An 18,710-nucleotide genomic window follows, 5' to 3' on the forward strand; every position below is an offset into this window, starting at 1 on the left:
GACCCCATGTTTGCGCTATTACGTCGACAGTCTTCTTGTCAGTAACTTAATTTAATATTGCCGGGCAAATCCAGTTTTGAAGAGTATGTGCTACTTTTGCTTAACAGTGTATGTCAGATCACAAGAAAAGCGATGTCTTGGTAGTATTTTTTTCCATGAAATGGCAACGGTTAAAAATAACATGAACGTCAATAACATGCGTTGATCTACATGAAAAACAGACCATTTTAGCAACAACGAATATGTTTGATACAACACCAACTCTCTTTCACAAAAGATGTTCGAACCATGTACTGCGTGTGTAGATTAATTTACTTTGATTTTTACGCACAGAAATGATCAAATATCGATACCTAATCTTGGTATCTCGCAAAGAAAATTTAAAAAATGTTGTTGGTGTAATTTGTATTTGAGCTTAAAGAATTTAAAATCTTGTATCTTTTCACAATTAACCATTATGGTGGCAGTAGAGAGGAAGTCTTATTAGAAATTTGTTTTCATGCACATGGTTCTCTGGTGGTAATCCCAGGTTTGAACCGGCCCCCAGCAACCAATGTTGGTGGTCTGAGGCGGCTGAATAGAGCAAATCGAAACCAATTGAGACCATGACCTACTTTTCAGCCGATCCGAATCGGGTGAAAATGAGACAGACACTACAAGCAGCAATTACAATTCCTTGTTTCATTAGAAACTGGTTTGTAAAAATTAATAGTAATTTTAAAGTGTGAAAACTCGTATTTCTATATTTTGTCTTGGGGTTTAGGCAGCATGTCGTTAACTAAGATGTTTGAAGAGGTCGGATTAATGATTTACAATTCACCAGTCTCACCAGTCTCGATGTACTGACGTGCGATGTACTGACGTGCGATGTACTGACGTACGATGTGATTGATATAATATCAAGCCCGTCACTTTTCTAGCGTTTTGAGATGTCAACGATTTCCATGTTTCCGTTTGTATACCAGAGACTGCTACAGGGCGTGGTTGCAATGATGTTGCAACATACATGTGATCAGACTATCAGATGATACAGACTGATATGTATGTATTCAGTTGAATGACTTGGTCTCAACATTCTTGACTGGTTATTGTACTAAGTTGCGCAATAGGACGGAACTCAGCAGGAAACGAGACGAGACAAAGTGCAATCAGTGTTTTGATGGCAGAGCTGTTCATAATGTCAATCACCGGATTGTGTGGTCTTTTACTCGGCCATTGACAGGACGCCGGGATACATCTGGGAAAAAAAACAATGTGCCGCTTTAAGCAACCTACACGCACACACACACTCACACAGACCTGGCGTAATTTAAAACGTTAAATGACCTGTACGTTATGTCATTTAAATCCACTGAACCGAATCTGTGGGTGTTAAAATGAAAACATCCTCACTCAAAACACCGCGTCTAAACAAGTATCATACAATATTCAACCACAGAAACAGTCATCGCATGAAATCACCATCCTAATCAAATTTCATGTCGGCGACATCAAAGGAGACGTTATATCTATTAAACCCACATCACGGGGTAACGATATGTACCATCTACAACCAGCATTGCACAATTAGCTATAAAGGATAATCCCACCCTCTCATCAACGTCATCAAAAAAACATTCTAAAGACGATCAGCTATTAGAAAAGATAGCCGGGGTCAGTGATAACGAGACAATTGTACTGATGGGCCGGCCGCAACAGGGGGACTTTTGTTTGATAAGCCCTTTCACACTTTACCATGCACGAAATGTGACAAATTAAACAGATCGTTATCTACTTGTTACAGCAGGAATAAAACCAGCAGCAATAAAAGAAACATTTAAATGATCCGCTTAAGATGTTTATGGTTATGACTTAATCGGCAAAGTAATTTCTGTGGTAAACTGTAGATATAATTGATTCCGTTTCTGTCGGTGTGTGCTGGATTTGGTGATATTTATCTACGTGTGCTATTGCAGAAAATGTGGGACAAAAGAAACTATACATGCTTTCATCATGTATTTTATTTTCACTTAAAAATATAACCACTTCACTTATATATATAAACGCAACTGGCAATACATTTGCGTGTTGGGAAATACATTTACATATATATCGTGTGGCTGGCATTTGTGTTACTCCCGTCTTTCACTGAACGACGTTATTTGGAAATATATTGATCGATCCAAAAGTCAGTTGCCTCTTCTAAGTCTATTTCATTGAAGCTGATTTCATTCATGTAAAATAGGACTGTTTATAAATATACCTGCTTTTTATGATAGTCTTGGTTTCACAGAATACATGTCTTCCTCAGTCACTGTGCGGAGCGAACCTGTGTGGTGTTTTCGGAGTATTCTTGAAATGTGTAACAATGCAATTATAAAATAAATTTAATATGTTGACGGAAATGAGCAAGGAAATATATTTTATAAGTTAGTATGGCCATATTGATATCCCGTGTGCATTCAGTGCTTGTCTGTAGACAGCTGTGCAGACAACTGTTCATATATACCACATACCATATCGTTGTATTTCAACCGTTTAACTCTGTCATCGTGAATAAGGATTAAACTGATTGTAAAATCATTTCGAATGTATAGGGATACAGTTGACTACATGTCACCAGGCTGTCTGACCTTTTCTTATCAGGAGATAGAATTAACAATTTGTCTATACAAAAGGAACAGTCAAACGGTATGTTTTGTCTTATAGTCTGATAACCATGGTACCCGGCAATGAAACTTGAATATAGAATCCCCAAAATAAACTTGATTCAAGTTAGGCAATACAAACACAAGTAGGTCGATGTTTCAAACACAAAATAAGAACCTGAAACTGTCTGGCACCGTGGCCGTTTCCGACAGTTCCCTGTAATTAAAATGTATTAATTAATGCTTATCAAAGGTTCCTGGTGTGAACTAGCCGCTCCTGTGTGTAACGCTAGCATCAATACAGACAATGTTGGTCTGTTGATGAATGTTTGTCTATGAGGAGATGTTTACACTGAATTAAACGGTTCGGTATTAATATTTACTCTGAAGTCAGAAGACGTGTAATTATATATAAATAGAGTCCGACGCCACACCTCTTCTACTATTTATTTAATCGCGTGATGCCTTTCAAGTTGTTGCGGGTGTTAAGACGTACCCCGAGACTGGGGATTGATTTATTTGGGTTTGTAAGTGGATGATACATTTGTAAGAATGAAAATTGCCTGTTATGGTCACTAAAGGCCGTTGGACAATCTGGTTCATTCATCTAATTATTGGTATGTTGACAATGAAAATACTGCCGAAACGTGCTTTGAAGTAACTTTCGGTGCTCAACTTCAGCGATGTTGAATTTATGTTAAAGATCACTAAATCAGCTTTAAAAATGTACATGATAAATTCATAAGTACACACCGATGGTCCTAACTATTACCTTCACGCGATTTTACAAGGTGTTTACTTAAAAATAACTTACCGATGTTATTGCTAATATATGAACTATACTTGCGCCTAATCAGCCCTCGAAACATGCATCCACGTGGATCCATGTTTTGACATGTCACACAAGTGTTTAAATTTAAAACATTTGTTCAGATGACACGAACTGTTGATCTGATCTCATATGAGTTTTTCTTTGAAAATATACTCTTAAAAGTAGAGGAATTTCATTTTAGATATACGATTGAAAGAAGTGTGAGATATATCGGAGTCAGTGAATGCTGATATGATAATAATGAATGTTTTGAGAGTACACCACCACATGCACTTCCTTATGGCCAAAGCATCTTGTACAGTATTCGTTCTTCTTTTTTCTTCTTTTTTTTGAAGAGTACAGATGAAAGTAATCGATTCACACGACGTGTTGAGATTTTACGGACACTTCCAACATATGACTCGTTTCATGACGATGTAGGAGAGTCGAGCTTCAAGACTTCGTATTATGACACCAACGGACACCAGGGATGAGTTTCATACATTGTATCCTTGTAGGGAATCAAACCCTGTCACTGCAGGTAGCGCTTCAACCATCTGGCTACTCAAGCACTGACAGTCATGTTCGTGCAATATACTCATACTCCTGACAACAAAAGACTGGAAGATACGTCAAAATGTCAGGTGTTACAAAGATTAAAAATAATAATGAAGAATTGATCTTTAAAATATTTTTCATTGAAACTGTTTAGCCATTATTGAGATGCATTTAAGGTTTCTTGGTTTCAAAAACACCACCAAGATAAAATTGGAAATGTACTATTTATGGCGAAATCACTTTGACCTTGAATTTGATTTTGTTATGTTTAAGTTGGGCCCATTCTGTCAGTCGAGAGAATGATCTACACTAACATTAATATTGTGAGTGGTTAGGAAAACGCAAAACACATGAAAATATTTAATCCCAGATGTGAAATTATCTTTAATATCTATGCATCAATATAGAAAATACAATCGAAATTAAGCCCTTAGCAAAGCTTACTTTGAGAACTATGAAGAAGTCTAGACTTGCAAAATAGTATTGGACCTCTGTCAGATTCAATTTTAATTAATTAATTTTCAAGTGTCTTGGAGACAAACTACCTGTACACCCAAACAAGAACGATTAGCCGAATCAGGAAAGGTTAAAATAAAAAAGGAAATAATGCAAGTAGTTAGAGAGAGAAACCTCCCCTTTGATCAAGTTTATTTCAGTTCGTTGACTTCCCAATATGTGCGAATTGTCGCCATTCATTGGGGCTGTTCAAGGGAGGATATACCGCAAAATCTGGCGCTGTCCCAGCCGCAAGGTAGACCCAGTCGTAGAACTACCACACATTGCTATAATAGACTGCATAAACATTACAGAGAATGTGTCGATGTTCACAAAAGTATCAAATAATCCGGACATTCTTGATCAGGAATCCTTGAAGGTGTCGTAACTTGAACAAACATGGCGGAGATTTGGAGAACTTACAAATCGCCTTAACAAAAATGTCCAGCAGCACCAAAGAGTTCCGGGTTAGACGCTGTAAAGACACAAGTTTTGCAAGGAGAAGTGTTTCATTTTTACTGCTAACCCTTAAGACATTTGAACATGTTAGGGGCTGTTCATAGTTTGTGGCAAAGGGGATGATGGTGATTTTTATGGAAAAGCAAGTACGTTCAGAATAGATGCATTAGCCTCGGATAACTCCTTGTTGATCGCATTTAGCGATTTTCGAGCTAAATGTTTAGCTTTACAAGCGTGTAAGAATCTATATCGAAACGTCGCTCTGTGCGAGTTGGTTATCTATAAATATGTTGCTTCGTTATCTACTCACTAGCTGCTGAAATGCTGACCAAATGTTGACTAGAGTATTCAAATGTAAATAGCAGAATAAAGAATATCACGTAATCCTTAATTTGGAAACTAAACTGTTCCAGGTCCAGACTGGTCATAATATCAGCGGTTAACATGTTTATGCAAGAAGTGCATCACGTAATGCTAATTCAGTGACATATATTATACTGATAAACGGGAAGAACATAGGATTTAATAGAATTAAAATTTAAAATTTGTCTGCGGGGCAAAATGCGTCTTGGGTTTATGTATCGCTTGGCTGCTGAAAATCAGTTGGCATAATTTAAAACTAGGATGTAAAGTTAAACACAGGGGCTTGTGTCGCTTAGAAACGGTGGTAGAAAGACATATAGTTGTATAGACCCTACCTTAGTACACCTATGTGTCTTTCTAACACCGTTTCTAAGCGATACAAGCCCTTGTGAGGTTAAATTCATATTGTGTTCACATAACAAACCCATCAACCGTTAGGCATACTCAGCTTTTAAGGAACATTTTAAGGTTGACAAGATACTGTGCCCTGTTGTGTTGAGTAAACCTCGCCAAGAGGACATAAAACAAAGGTTTGCCCCGATTCTAGGTTGGATACTAATGTGATATACATATACAATATGCTATCATCAAGCGGCATTTCTAACATGAGGACGGGGGCGAGGATAGGAGGATGACAGACAGCTATATGCAGTCATTTATGGGTTGATGTAGCTAGTCATACTGTTTGACTCTGATAAGGTGTGCGTTAAAATTCAGGATCAATTAATGGAAACTGTCATGCGTTCAGGCTATCTATTCTCGAAACGTCCGTAGCTCTACGAACTTCTTATGTCTATTCTTAACACATTGGCTACGGTCGAACATTTCGAGAATGAGGACCCAGATGTTTTAAATAGTTGACGATCAGTTGATATAGTGACGAAAAGGAGTAAGGGAATCACAGAGAAAATTTCAGTTTTATGAAAATTCGACATTCTAGTTAACAGCACACTGCACAGTGTGCTCATTGATGTCAAGTGCAGCGACAGAAGATTGTTTTAATTTTACAAATTTACTATGGTTTAGTTGTTTTTATTGATAGATAACCGAGGGCGCACTATTCGTATGGAGCTATCTATGTGACCATCCATATTGGAATTGGTCTTCACTGATCCCTGCTTGTCGTAAGAGGAGACTTACAGGATCGGGGGCCTGGCTCGATCACTAGGTTGACATGCCACAGTATGAAAATGTGTATAGATCGATGTTCGTGATGTCAGTTACTTGAATGTCTAATCCAGGCATAGTTATTATCAGACAACTTTCATATGGCCAGAATATTGATGATTGCGCTTGGAGAAGATAAAACGTTGCCAACGTTTTGAAAAGACGATGTGTTCAAAACGTTTATGAGCGCTTCCATTGGGTTTGGCTTGAGAGTTATGTCCCTTGTATTGGACTTTCATTGTCATGGTATTAAAAGAAAAGAAGTTTATTTCAAATCCACAATACTATTACACAACATTTTCTTTATCTCCCGAGTAATGTTTATGATTTAAATACAAAAAACACGCCAGATTAGCAGATATTTGTCAAGGCGTCCTGCGGTGTACACGGCTACACACCCCGATCCCTACGGGTGCCAGACAGCGCGAGAGGTGGTATTGTATAGGGGCCTCATACAGAGACCCGTGTATGCCTCACAACACTCACAACACTCTCCCAGACAGTGTGTGTGCATAGGACTATGATACCCCAGACGTATGTCGCTGGACTTACTGCTCTATTGTTAGATATGTATAAGTGTTTTGTCAATGTGGTCTTATCGGTTCTATGATCATTATAAGTCATTATATCCACCTACTAGAACACATAAAGAACTGTGGATTTAAAAACAAACACTACTGTTTACTGAAACCGATCTCTCCATTACATACAATTTAGAAATCTCTACGTCACCCATGAGTACATATACATAGAGAGTGAGCATTATTTTATGCCGTCTGAGGCAGTATTCCGGGAATGTTGTGGTGAGGGATGCCAGAATTGACCATTTTGAACTTTAGTGAAACTGTGTTTTTTTTTAAAACGCATTGAATTCGATCGCACTGTTATTACTATTAAAACTGTTGTTGAGAGGGAGGGACGCTGGACATGTTTGTCGCTTTCTGAGTCAGTGACCAGCTTCAGTCTTAGTGCATTGTGCTTTTTCCCATATCATAACTGCAAACCCTACACGCGCGAATACAGTTTTTTTCCTTAAAGATGGGTAGCTCAGTTTCAGGAAATTTGCGGGATGGTGTGCGCTGAAAATGCAAAATTTGTATTCCACTCCATTATCCAAATATTTGGTTATTTATTTAGTAATGTTTTTATTTTATTTTTATGTTATTTTATATTTTTTAAAAACTGCATGTTGGTTCTGTGTTATTATTCGCTTGAGCGTTTTAAATATTTCTAGATCTATTTTTATCATCAGTTATCTTTTCATGCATAGACTTTTAGATATTTTTGCGCTTATGGCTGAAATATTGTCGATATTGTGTTAAATCTAAACTCAATCAGTTTTGCGAATTATGAAACATACAATCTTACCATCAAACGTGTAAATCCAAACATCTTTCTACATAACAACTCAAAGCAGCAAAATATCACCCGTGGCACAAACACGCGTGAAATATTTTAATTTAAAAAATTTAAAGTCTATGGCATCATTTTAAAAGTTCGCCTGCGGCTGTGCTTCAGAAGCAGATTGAAAACGTACTGCAATACCCGATTAAAAGCGAATTATGGACATCATTAGATGATTATCGACTATAACCTCCTTGTAAAGGATTGTTCGTGGAGACTGTTCACAAGTACACTTTTACTGCCGTAAATCGTTTATTACTTATATCAAAGGGACTAGGAATACCGACGCTGATGGGGCTAATTTTTATCAGCCGGTGGAAATAGGATGGGAGGGACATTTAGTTTTATTGCCCTTATTTAATTGAATGAGTTATTACCGCATCGGTCTACAGTTGCCTAATTTGTATATGACTCACGTGCTGCACGTAATCCACGTGTCTTTTGTTACTATAATACATCAAATAAACGTGGAAATGTTTAATCTGTCAAGCATGCACTAAGTCGACAGTGTGTGTTGCTTGTCGATATTGGTGGCGTTTTTTCAAACAGATATTATTAATATGATTCAAATTGTGCATTTTTTTCAGATGTGAAAACGGGATTTTTTAAGTGAGACTATATCCTTTCAAGTGAATAGACGTGATGAGTAAATAGAGATATTTCCGGAATTTCGATTTCAGTATAAACAAACGGTGAAACCCAATAAAGAAAAGCAATTTAGGGGTTATCTCCCCTTTGACAATATGCATGCGGTTTGATCTGGATGATACTTGTGATGCAAATTCTGTTATGTGTATCTTATAAACACGGGATCTATGTTACTACCGAAACCTGCTTCTTAATACAGACATATAGCAAACACAAAAATAGTTAAAAATTATGAATAATAATGTATTCATTCATTGACATACTGATAAAATATTAGTCATAAAAATACCAATATCCTTAACCTATTTTGTCCAGTATATTTTATAAGGATAAACAATGGCTTTTATATGTGTATAAACCGCTGCTGATCTATGTTTTACCGTCTCTGGTAATGTAGCGTGGGTGGCGCTGTGTCATATATTCTTATTGTACCAATTCTTGGGTCTGAATATATATGTATTCTTTTTAAGATGCACAGCGGTGAGACGCTAGTATAACATCTGTCTGTCTGCTACAGTCAGAAACGAAGTATACGACTTAGGTAACAACTTCTTTTTTTACAGCGACTTTCCAGCTAATAAAGTAACTTGACAATGTGTGTGTACGTCGAAACGTCTTCTATGCAAGTTGTTATCCATTGAGTTTTTTCATAATTTATTTTCTAATCACAAATTTCTACAATGCCGATTAAGCAATAAATACATTCTGTTATAAATAGCACAACAAAAATATACCGGTTGATTCTGAATTTCGAAAGATAAAATTTATTCTGAATTTCGATTTATAAAATTGCTCGTCACCTTCACCAGGCACACCTTAGAGGGTTTATTCCATTAAGAGAAACATAAGTCTGGATACAGAGAAAAGAAATCACAGTGTTTCTGTTGCTAATCCATCTTTTATTTTAAATGTATTATCTGTACACGAGTGTTGAAGTCCAAAACACCAACACCGCCAGTCTACCCTGCTGATTAAAGAACCTGCCTGACTACCCGGGTGTTAATCAAGACAGTCGGGGGACGAGCATCAGCCTGCTCTTTAATTATTCAATCTGAAGACGAATGGCGAGCGGTGATAATGACTTCACTGTTTACTTACCATGTCTTTCAAACTTGTTAAACTCCCTCACTCTTTTAACTGTTCAAGTAGGTAGGATTTGAGATGAGACCGTGGGAATTAGACAGTGTCTGTATTTGTGCACTTTTCATTAATTAAATTCGACAATATATATGATTTATGAACACATCTATCGAAATGCGTGAAAAAATGCTATGAAACTGAATATAGGTCCGGAAATCCATTACATCTTTTAATGATTATAATTCTTTTCTATTGACAAACGGGGAACAATCACACACAAACGTAGATATGTACATTCAACACGTGTAAATATATCAATACATTGCTAAACATCTTATTATAAGGAATGCCCTCCTTGAATCTACAAACTCAGTCAAACATCTTAAAATCAGTCCATCTATTTTTAATTGAAACTAGGCTTTTTAGCTGAGCAAACCATATACTACAAGCCATAATTACAAAAAGCTTCAGTGCTATAAATCCCGACTGAGAACGACATGACTGTATAAAACCATAATTTTCATTTTCTGACCTCATATTATAGCATCAATTTCCATTACATATAATCTTTTCTTATCATGATACCGTTTGATATATGTATGTACATTGGAGCGGTCTTCATGCAAGTTTTCTTGAGCTTGTTGAACAATCCAGTTCTGTCGTTGCTTTTTCATGAAATAAATATGTTTAAATCATATGCTTTCTAACCAGTTATGTCATTTGCAGCTTTCCTTTGGGTTACGTTGCTGTTTTAGCCCAAGTGCAATTAGAGTTTGGATTTCACTGTGATGTCAAATCACAACATGACAACTTGTAGTTTAAGTCATGTCGACATGCTAGGATTTTATCTTTTTTCCTGAATTTAGCTCATGGTGTGACACATTACCCTTAGTTTCCGCACGCCAACTCGTTTTCTCGTGTCAAGGTTAATTATGATTGCGCATGCTCACTGACATCGAGCTTGGGACGACGGCCTTGACTCGCGTGAGTTGAGTGACAGCGAAATCCACATCACCGCATAATGTCAAACTTGAGCTATGTTGTGATTTGTAAACTGCCATTCGTGGATCTCATGGCGTGTACTTGCTAACATATACTTGTATCAATTTGTAGCGACAACTTCAATGCCTTTTTGGTGCACTCTAACGGTCCCTTAACACACACGCGTATAAGTATCCCTTTTTAACTTTAAGGCACACAAAATAAGAGTAAAATGCGAAGGAACGCGTGGCGGTGATCAAATATGCTTCTTCGATTAATTATGAGGAAAAATATAAAATTTGTTTAAAATAGTAAAATGATGTAAGTATCGATAAATAAGAAAAATCTTGGCTTGTATTTTGTTCCATGTGTGATTTTACTGTACATACTCACACATTTGTTGAAAGCGAGTCCGTGTTTTCTTAAACACAGAACATTAAACACAGTGGTTTATAATAAAAACATGAAAAATTGGGTAGTTCACAGAGACTTTGTTTATCGATTGGTTTTTTTATGAGTTGTGACAAACTGATGTGTTGTTTATTTGACAGTGATTGCGTGTATTTAGAGACAAGCGTACCTTTCTGACCCGAGCAAAGAGCGTGACAATTACCAAGCGGCAAAAATTGATCTGTCAGTATACACGCTCAGCAAAACATCATGACACATTACAATAAGTATACATGAACAAAAGCGTTTCTTTTTTCATGTCATATATTCAATCTTCACGAGTAATATTTATAACCACATTGTACAAATTATTATATTCTTTCCTAGAAAACACCGCATCTTGGCACATAATGCTATTTTAGTTATCCGTGATTGAATGCACACTTGTATACTCGCCAAGTTTCGTTTTACACAATCTAAACAAATCCAACAAGAGCTACCATTCAGTATAACGGATCATAAAATAAGTTATACTGATGTCTTTCTAAACGATGTTTGCGTATTCTCTAAAATATATACTTCCATATTTGAAGGCAAATGTCGTACAGGGATAACATACTGGTATTTATTGCGAAACGTCGCACTCACTGAATAAAAGAAGTTGTATATCCATAAATCATAGTCCTCATTCTTGGTATTTCATAATTAACATTGTTTGCAATATTTTCTTTTGTAAATTATTGTTTAATGCGAATGAAAGCATACTGTGGTCATAATATAATTTAATAATTCAATCACCCAACATATACTAAACGTCCAGTCATATATTGGGTTTTTATGATTGAGATTCACAAGTGACTATTACCGTTTTAACGATTGTTTCATATTTCAGTATACGTTTACGACATACAAGATATCTTATTACCGGAAAGTAATATTTCCGGTCCTTACGTTTATTCGCTAATAAAATGAGACCATTAATCCATTAAGACAACCCCGAGCTTCTTTAAACATTTCCTCCACTTGTACCGGAACCGTCTACATCATATGTTAATGGTTAGCATAATACCGACCAAAACAAATGTTAGGGTCATGGTTGTAAATGTAATTAGGAGGATGGACATGATATATTTCACAACTCCTTGACAAAAATCATGGCGGTCCCTCCTTCAAATTACCCATCTCGATTTCAACTTTACCGACAATGCGTCGCGTAAAAAGTAACAGTTCTGCTTGGGTGAGCATAACACGGTGAGCGGAGTTCAGGGGTGCTGTAATCGACATGGCTGTGTGATTACAACCAGGTATATCGGTAGGTATAAACGTCAGTGGGCAGCGAGTCGTGTCATTCCCATTGTCCGAGCTCTAGATGTCCAGTTGAGGTGACCAGACTCTCCTGACCAGCTCTCACGTAGACACGGGGAGTTCAACCTCTCTCACCATCTCACCACTGTGTTGTGATAGTGTTTATACCTTGTATATAACCCTTGGAAACTCGATCTGGAGCTATAGTTGCATTTTGACATCCATCGAGGCATCTTCACAACTCAGTACCAAGTTTGGATATTTTATAGAAATCATCATGAATTTCAAGGTAGGTACTTATACGCTATATACGCTCTCTCTATAGTGTTTCAGGCATGTTCGTGGTGTATTTACAAACTCATACATTTCTAGTCGCGTGACTGTCACCGTGGTACATACATCCTAAGTGGAGCTGTTCTTTATCGTTTAAGAACATGAACATCGCAACTGTCAATGTTGTCCTAAAAGCATGTGTTAATTTTGTCGTATTTGTTTACATTTCTGATGTTTCCTTTTTTAGTTTCCCGAGTGCTCTCCCTTGACAATGAGCCTACAGGACTTGGTCCTCAACAGCCCGGCCCAGTGGAGGCGTCAGTCAGGACAGTCCGACGACTCGGAGTCCAAGGACAGCGGGATCGAGTCCCCTTTTCCACAGGTAAGTGTTTGCATGTGATCATAAATTCATAAATAAATATTAGTAAAAATTTTCGGAAGTTGGCATAACTTTGCAATCGTACAAATTACCGATAAATATTTATATTTGTTCTCTCTTTTTTAAAAATAATTTAAAAAATATTTCTTTAAATAATAAAGTCTTGATCCGTATCTGACCACGCACTTTTCTCCTCCCCCCAGCAGTCAGGTGGTCAAGGTGACAGGTCGTCCCGCCGGTGTCTGTTCGGAGCCGATAGTCAGATCACCCCACCATCTAAGGGAAAGCGCAGCAGATTAGATGATGGCGAAGGAAGTGCATCCAAGAGACACAGAAATGCTCGCCATGGACCGGTATGTTTTGATAATATAAATATAAATATACATTGGTAAATAGTTCCCCCGAATTCAGCGTATTGCCGTCGTCGCGATGATGCAGCAGCTGCATAACGTCGTTGCCTCCCTTTCCAGATGTTCCTATCCCCGCAACCAGAGAAGGAAAACCGCCACTGCAACCCACTCAGTGAACGTGTGAAGAGAGCTGTTGACAAACTGGAGATCAGAGGGGACCTCATCGGTGACGGTAGCCAGGTAAGTCTTGACCCAGCACATGGAGTATATACTCTGATTAAATGTAAAACGTTTCTGAAACAACTGCAAGACTGTAATACATATTTTCAGGATCACGTGTTCACGTGCTCTCCTGGACAGACGAAGTAAATACCATCACCAACATCATCATCATGCACAACCGCAAGTCTGTGATACTAATATAATATATATTTTCAGGATCATGTGCTCCCCACTGTCCAGGACGGAAAGCATCAGGACCTCAAGTGTATCACTCCTTCAACCGTGAGTATCAAACAATATCACCCGCTTACCATCAAACATTACATGTGAAAAAAGATAAACGATAAACAATTTCATTCGACATAGCAGCTATCCTCGTGATATACACAACAATGTCACCGTCATTTTTTGTGTGTTTACGTGGCGTCTTGTTTTCAATCTAGATGTGCGGGCTGCTGAACGGGGACTACCGTGACGTCATCTCATCGTTCCGCGTCATTGACTGCCGCTACCCATACGAGTTTGAAGGTGGCCATATCAAGGTAAATAATGCAAATACCGAATTTCTAAAAGCTGTAGACTCTCTAAAATATCATCTGACAATCTCGCCGATCGTCGGAACCTTCTTTAATATAATCCGATTTCTGTGTTCCCCAGGGCGCCGAGAACATGTACATCGAATGCGATGTTGAGAAACTTGTGAAGGAACATCGCCACAACGCCACCGGCAGACACATCCTCGTCTTCCACTGCGAGTTTTCTTCCAACAGAGCACCCAAGATGTAAGTACCGTCACTGTTGAAAAATCCAATATCTATTTGCCATTTCCTCGCATTTAGTGTAAATGCACACTCTTGGCCCATTATCTCATGTACCATGTATCTTCCCAAAATCTGGAACTGGAAACTATCATTTCAGGGTTCGTCACTTGCGGGGTCTTGACCGGAAGTTGAATGCCGACTGCTACCCCTTCCTGTTCTATCCGGAAGTCTACCTGTTGTCTGGCGGCTACAAGGCCTTCTACAACACCAGCATTGCTAGGGTGCGTATCATTTTTAATTACGTATTGAGATAAATCATCCGATGCACTTTCACTGAAATATTATGTACGTGTTGCATCTTTCCTAATTTCCATCTTCGTTTGCAGACTCACTGTGAGCCCGACGGCTACAAGCCCATGCACCATGAGGCACATGCTGCAGATCTACGTCACTTCCGGGTAAAATCCAAGTCGTGGAGCGCCGGAGAGAGCCGTGGTCGAGTGAGGAGGTCGTTGATGTCTAGTTCTCCATCCTTCATGTGAACAGATGAATCAGATGTGCTAGTAATTTCATCAGTGCCAAACCCTGCCAAAAAGTGCAAGTGGTTCCCAAGGGACAGTGTCAAATCTCTCTGTGGTTCTCCGAGAACTGTGCCAAGTATCCCTGTGGTTCCCAAAGAACACCACCAAGTCTCTCAGTGGCTCTTGTCACTGCGAAGTCTCACAGGCCCAATTCCGTTTCTGTTTCGGAAAGCTGACAGCTCTTGGTGCCAACTGAACACTCCTTACCTCTGAACGCTTCTGAAACGCATTGGGTCGATATGGCCTATACCTCCCCCAATGGGGATAAAAAGTGCAATATTCTTGTTATTGTTTTGTATATGTGTAGATATGTATATATGACCCTAACTTAATATTACTACTAATTTATGTGGAGATTGTACAGATACATCTCTAGTGCATGTGCAACCCAGTTGTGTTGACAAAATAAATTCATTGATCATCTCTTGTGTAGTGTTCACTATAGCAGATGTCTGACCACACTCGCCATCATGCCCTCACCCCTCACTGTTTCTGTATATCTTAGGATTCACATATGAATTGTGTCAGTAAACATACATGGAAATGACTAGGGGCCAACAGAACACCCTGTACCAATGAAGGTAACCACCTGAACCATATGAACTGCACTCAGCACAGTAGGATTGTTGCTGAATCCCACCCTCGTAATACGGAGCGGTGTCCGGCAAGCACGCTGACATCAAATGGCGGTATCACTTACTGTCTGCTCCTGAAATGAGATGCTCCGTTCCTGTACGTCGGTAGTTGTAACTGAATAATAAAACCAGTGTAGTTGGTTACGGCGCTTTGAAAATGTATTAGTACTAACTTCATTCGGTCTGGCATGAAAGCCTGGTCTGGTGCCGCCATTGTTCCGTCTGGATTGGGTGACAATGGTTAGGTGACCTATTGTCGATCACTTGCTTGGTCAGTACGGATGTCTCAACCGTCACTGCATCACAGTGATGAGAGTAGATGGATCTCTTTCCCTTAACACATAACACGCTGAACCAAAGGTTTCGATAAGGGGTTTCGTTCACCTCTGATGGTTCTAAAACAATACGTGCGCGAGCGTGCATGTGCACTGGTATCTACGGTGATGCATGTGTTGATCATGTAACTGATTTCGAGCCAACAAAGCATTTCAGAGACTTTTTAAAACGTCACCATATAAAATGATTACTTGGTATAAACTCGTAATATCAATACAATCAGATTTAAATAGTAAAAGGCAAATATTTTGGATGTCGTCTTGTCAGAAACGTGACATACGAGTTCTTATCCATAACATTGTGTTTTACTTGAAAAACAACTCTTAAATGCCTCTCAAAAACTTCATCGGATTTAAATACGTGATGTGGTTATCATTGTTAAGAATATTTTCTCCAACCCACGCTTGCGGGAAAATGTTTTTTTTTGAGTATGTTTAATGGAGGACGGGCATTTGAGGAAAACAAACAAACTACAGATTGACGTCAGTAAATATTTTCATCTACCAACCAGTTTTAATGGACGTCAGTATCTGGTCCACCTATCACGATCCTCAGTAATTACTGTGTCAGCCAGCTCCACAAAGAATACACTTGCCGAAAAACATATCGACATCTGCTGTGTCCTCGACCATATGCGGAATTACATCACAACCCACAGCGGATTTCTCAAGTCAGGTTACTTTCTTACAATCCTGCTAATTATGTTGATGATTAAGGTTGATATTGTTATACATACTCTCCCCTCGAGTTTACCTACAAGCTGTTAATACTATTACCCAATCTCGCGTTGTAATCAACAGTTTGGTCGTCGTGGCCTAACCACATGTTGCGAACTTCCGTCGCCTGACGCCCTTTAACACATCTGCTCGTTGCAACAGCATGTCTCCCTCTTTATAACGCGTGTGTAAATACGGTACCATATATAAAATAGTATAATTATTAATAAAATTAGTTTTGTCTGTATTAAATAAAGAAAGTAAAACATATTTCGGTAATTCAGCAGTCTGGGGGTTTAATAACGCGTTATAGTGAGGTAGTATGGTTTCAACGTGGTCAGTGATTGAGTGGTCAAGGGGTGGTCACGGTGGGCACACGGGCACCTGTCGCAGACTGGATTTCAATGCCACCTGTTACTGGACAATATAATAAAGAGTGGTTTGGGGCTTTCAGAAAGTTTTCTTAAACCATGGCGAATCGAAAACAGCCATAATAGAAATTAGTCGGGTTGAACGGATCGGAAATGACCTTATGACATCAATAAGCGGGGAGAGCGTGTGCCATTTATAAAGGATTAAAACCGGCGTGTGTCCATTTCACGTATTGAAATGCCCGCAAGGGCTTAAACTTTTTTTAGGAAAACGAGTTTAGGATTACGGGGTAATGCTGATCGTGATTACTGCATGTGGTGAACTTATGCAAGAAAACCTTCGGTATAGAATCTCCTCGCTACATCGATTTTGTGGAAGAAGAGTTCCATTGAAAGTCGTGGACAAGAGACTATATGGGATGAGGATCTGGGGATGCGGCTAGTGTATTCAACAACTAGCGTGGACTGAATAGCTCCAAATCAAGTCGTAAATGCCAAATGTAAACCAATTGAGAACGTTTGACACCAACTATAGAAAAGAATTCAGACTGGACATCCAGGAATTTCTACACAGATGGACGCTTTAAACATGGCGAAATCATCGGTTCCAGAATCTTTCTTGTTTTCCTTTCAGTTGGCATTAAACAGAATATGGCGTCTCCGTGAGACATGTAGGCTATCCCAGATTCAAGCATAATTTAAAATAAAGTTAAGGGCATTGTAAGCACGTAAACACTGAGACGAAAAGAACGAAGCTGAATGAGAACAGCACATTCTTCCAGGCCCACAAATCATGATAATGATGGCAACACGTGTTCTCAAAATGACGTACACCACCAGTGAGTTGAACGCTTCACGTTTGTAGGTATTTGAATGCATGTCACCTTTTTCTAGAGAGTGCCTATGTACAGTACACTTTATTTTGTTGGTTTATCGATAAGGATTCTGGCCATTTCCTATCGGTCAATATTAAATTTACTCGTCGATGCGATTCAAATCAAGTCGAGCGCAAAACCAAAGCAAATATGTAAGACAGTTTACATCTACTATATTAAACACTTGGTGAATTATACGCACCTGCAGTCAGTATAGTCCGTTTTGTTACTGACATCTTTATTCTTGTTTCAAGAATTTGTGTTGCAAGGAAATACCCGTGTAGTCAGGGACTCGCAAAGCACAACCAAAGTGTGAGTATGGTTTTACGCGGTTTTTATCAATATTCCAGCAATACCACGGCGGGGGACACCAGAAATGGGCCTCACACACTGTACCCAACAAGCAAAAATAAAAAAAAATGGGGGAGCTGAAATAAGGATGAAGCAAGAGCGTACCGTTCATAAGCAGTACAGACAAAACCAGGCAACATTCACACACAATGAAGAAGGAAAACGTTTTGTAGGAACACATACACAACCTCATGTTAGTTTTCACACATTTACAGTGCAGTGCATAAATTGAATATAAAATGCTACATTTTTCTTAAAAATACAAAACACGAGAAAACACCATTCATCCCCATCTCGTCATCGATATGGTTACAGAACGGCTCCCCGTCCATATGATGCACAGCTATTACACATAAACAAGCGAAACATTGCCCGTTTCAAAATATAATCAATCATGTCTTCATGAAATGTATAAATATAATATCTGAATTCGAAATACTCCATCCTTCCACTTTTCTGTTGAATATAATATCTGAATTCGAAATACTCCATCCTTCCCCTTTTCTGTTGGCCAGTTTTTAGAATTAAGTCTGTCCATCAACATGACGCTTGTCAAATGGAGTGAAACAGCA

At 38.6% G+C, this 18,710-nt stretch overlaps 1 protein-coding gene across 1 annotated transcript; it reads left to right on the plus strand.

Moving 5' to 3' along the window:
- The first annotated feature begins 12,565 nt into the window (after positions 1-12,565).
- LOC137265073 (M-phase inducer phosphatase-like) lies at positions 12,566-14,815 on the plus strand. The gene is made up of 9 exons (XM_067800390.1): positions 12,566-12,577; positions 12,809-12,943; positions 13,144-13,293; positions 13,411-13,530; positions 13,729-13,794; positions 13,956-14,054; positions 14,170-14,294; positions 14,431-14,554; positions 14,660-14,815. The coding sequence occupies exons 1-9, from the start codon at positions 12,566-12,568 to the stop codon at positions 14,813-14,815; spliced, it is 987 nt and encodes a 328-aa protein (XP_067656491.1).
- The last annotated feature ends 3,895 nt before the right edge of the window (positions 14,816-18,710 follow it).

The sequence above is a fragment of the Haliotis asinina genome, chromosome 15 (genome assembly GCF_037392515.1).
Source record: "Haliotis asinina isolate JCU_RB_2024 chromosome 15, JCU_Hal_asi_v2, whole genome shotgun sequence".
Lineage (NCBI taxonomy): Eukaryota > Metazoa > Mollusca > Gastropoda > Lepetellida > Haliotidae > Haliotis > Haliotis asinina.

Bases quoted from the DNA above. Each gene is read 5' to 3' on its own strand.
- LOC137265073 (XM_067800390.1), top strand. The intron at 13,795-13,955 runs GTGAGTATCAAA...TTTTCAATCTAG, and splicing joins AGTGTATCACTCCTTCAACC to ATGTGCGGGCTGCTGAACGG. The intron at 14,055-14,169 runs GTAAATAATGCA...TGTGTTCCCCAG, and splicing joins TTGAAGGTGGCCATATCAAG to GGCGCCGAGAACATGTACAT.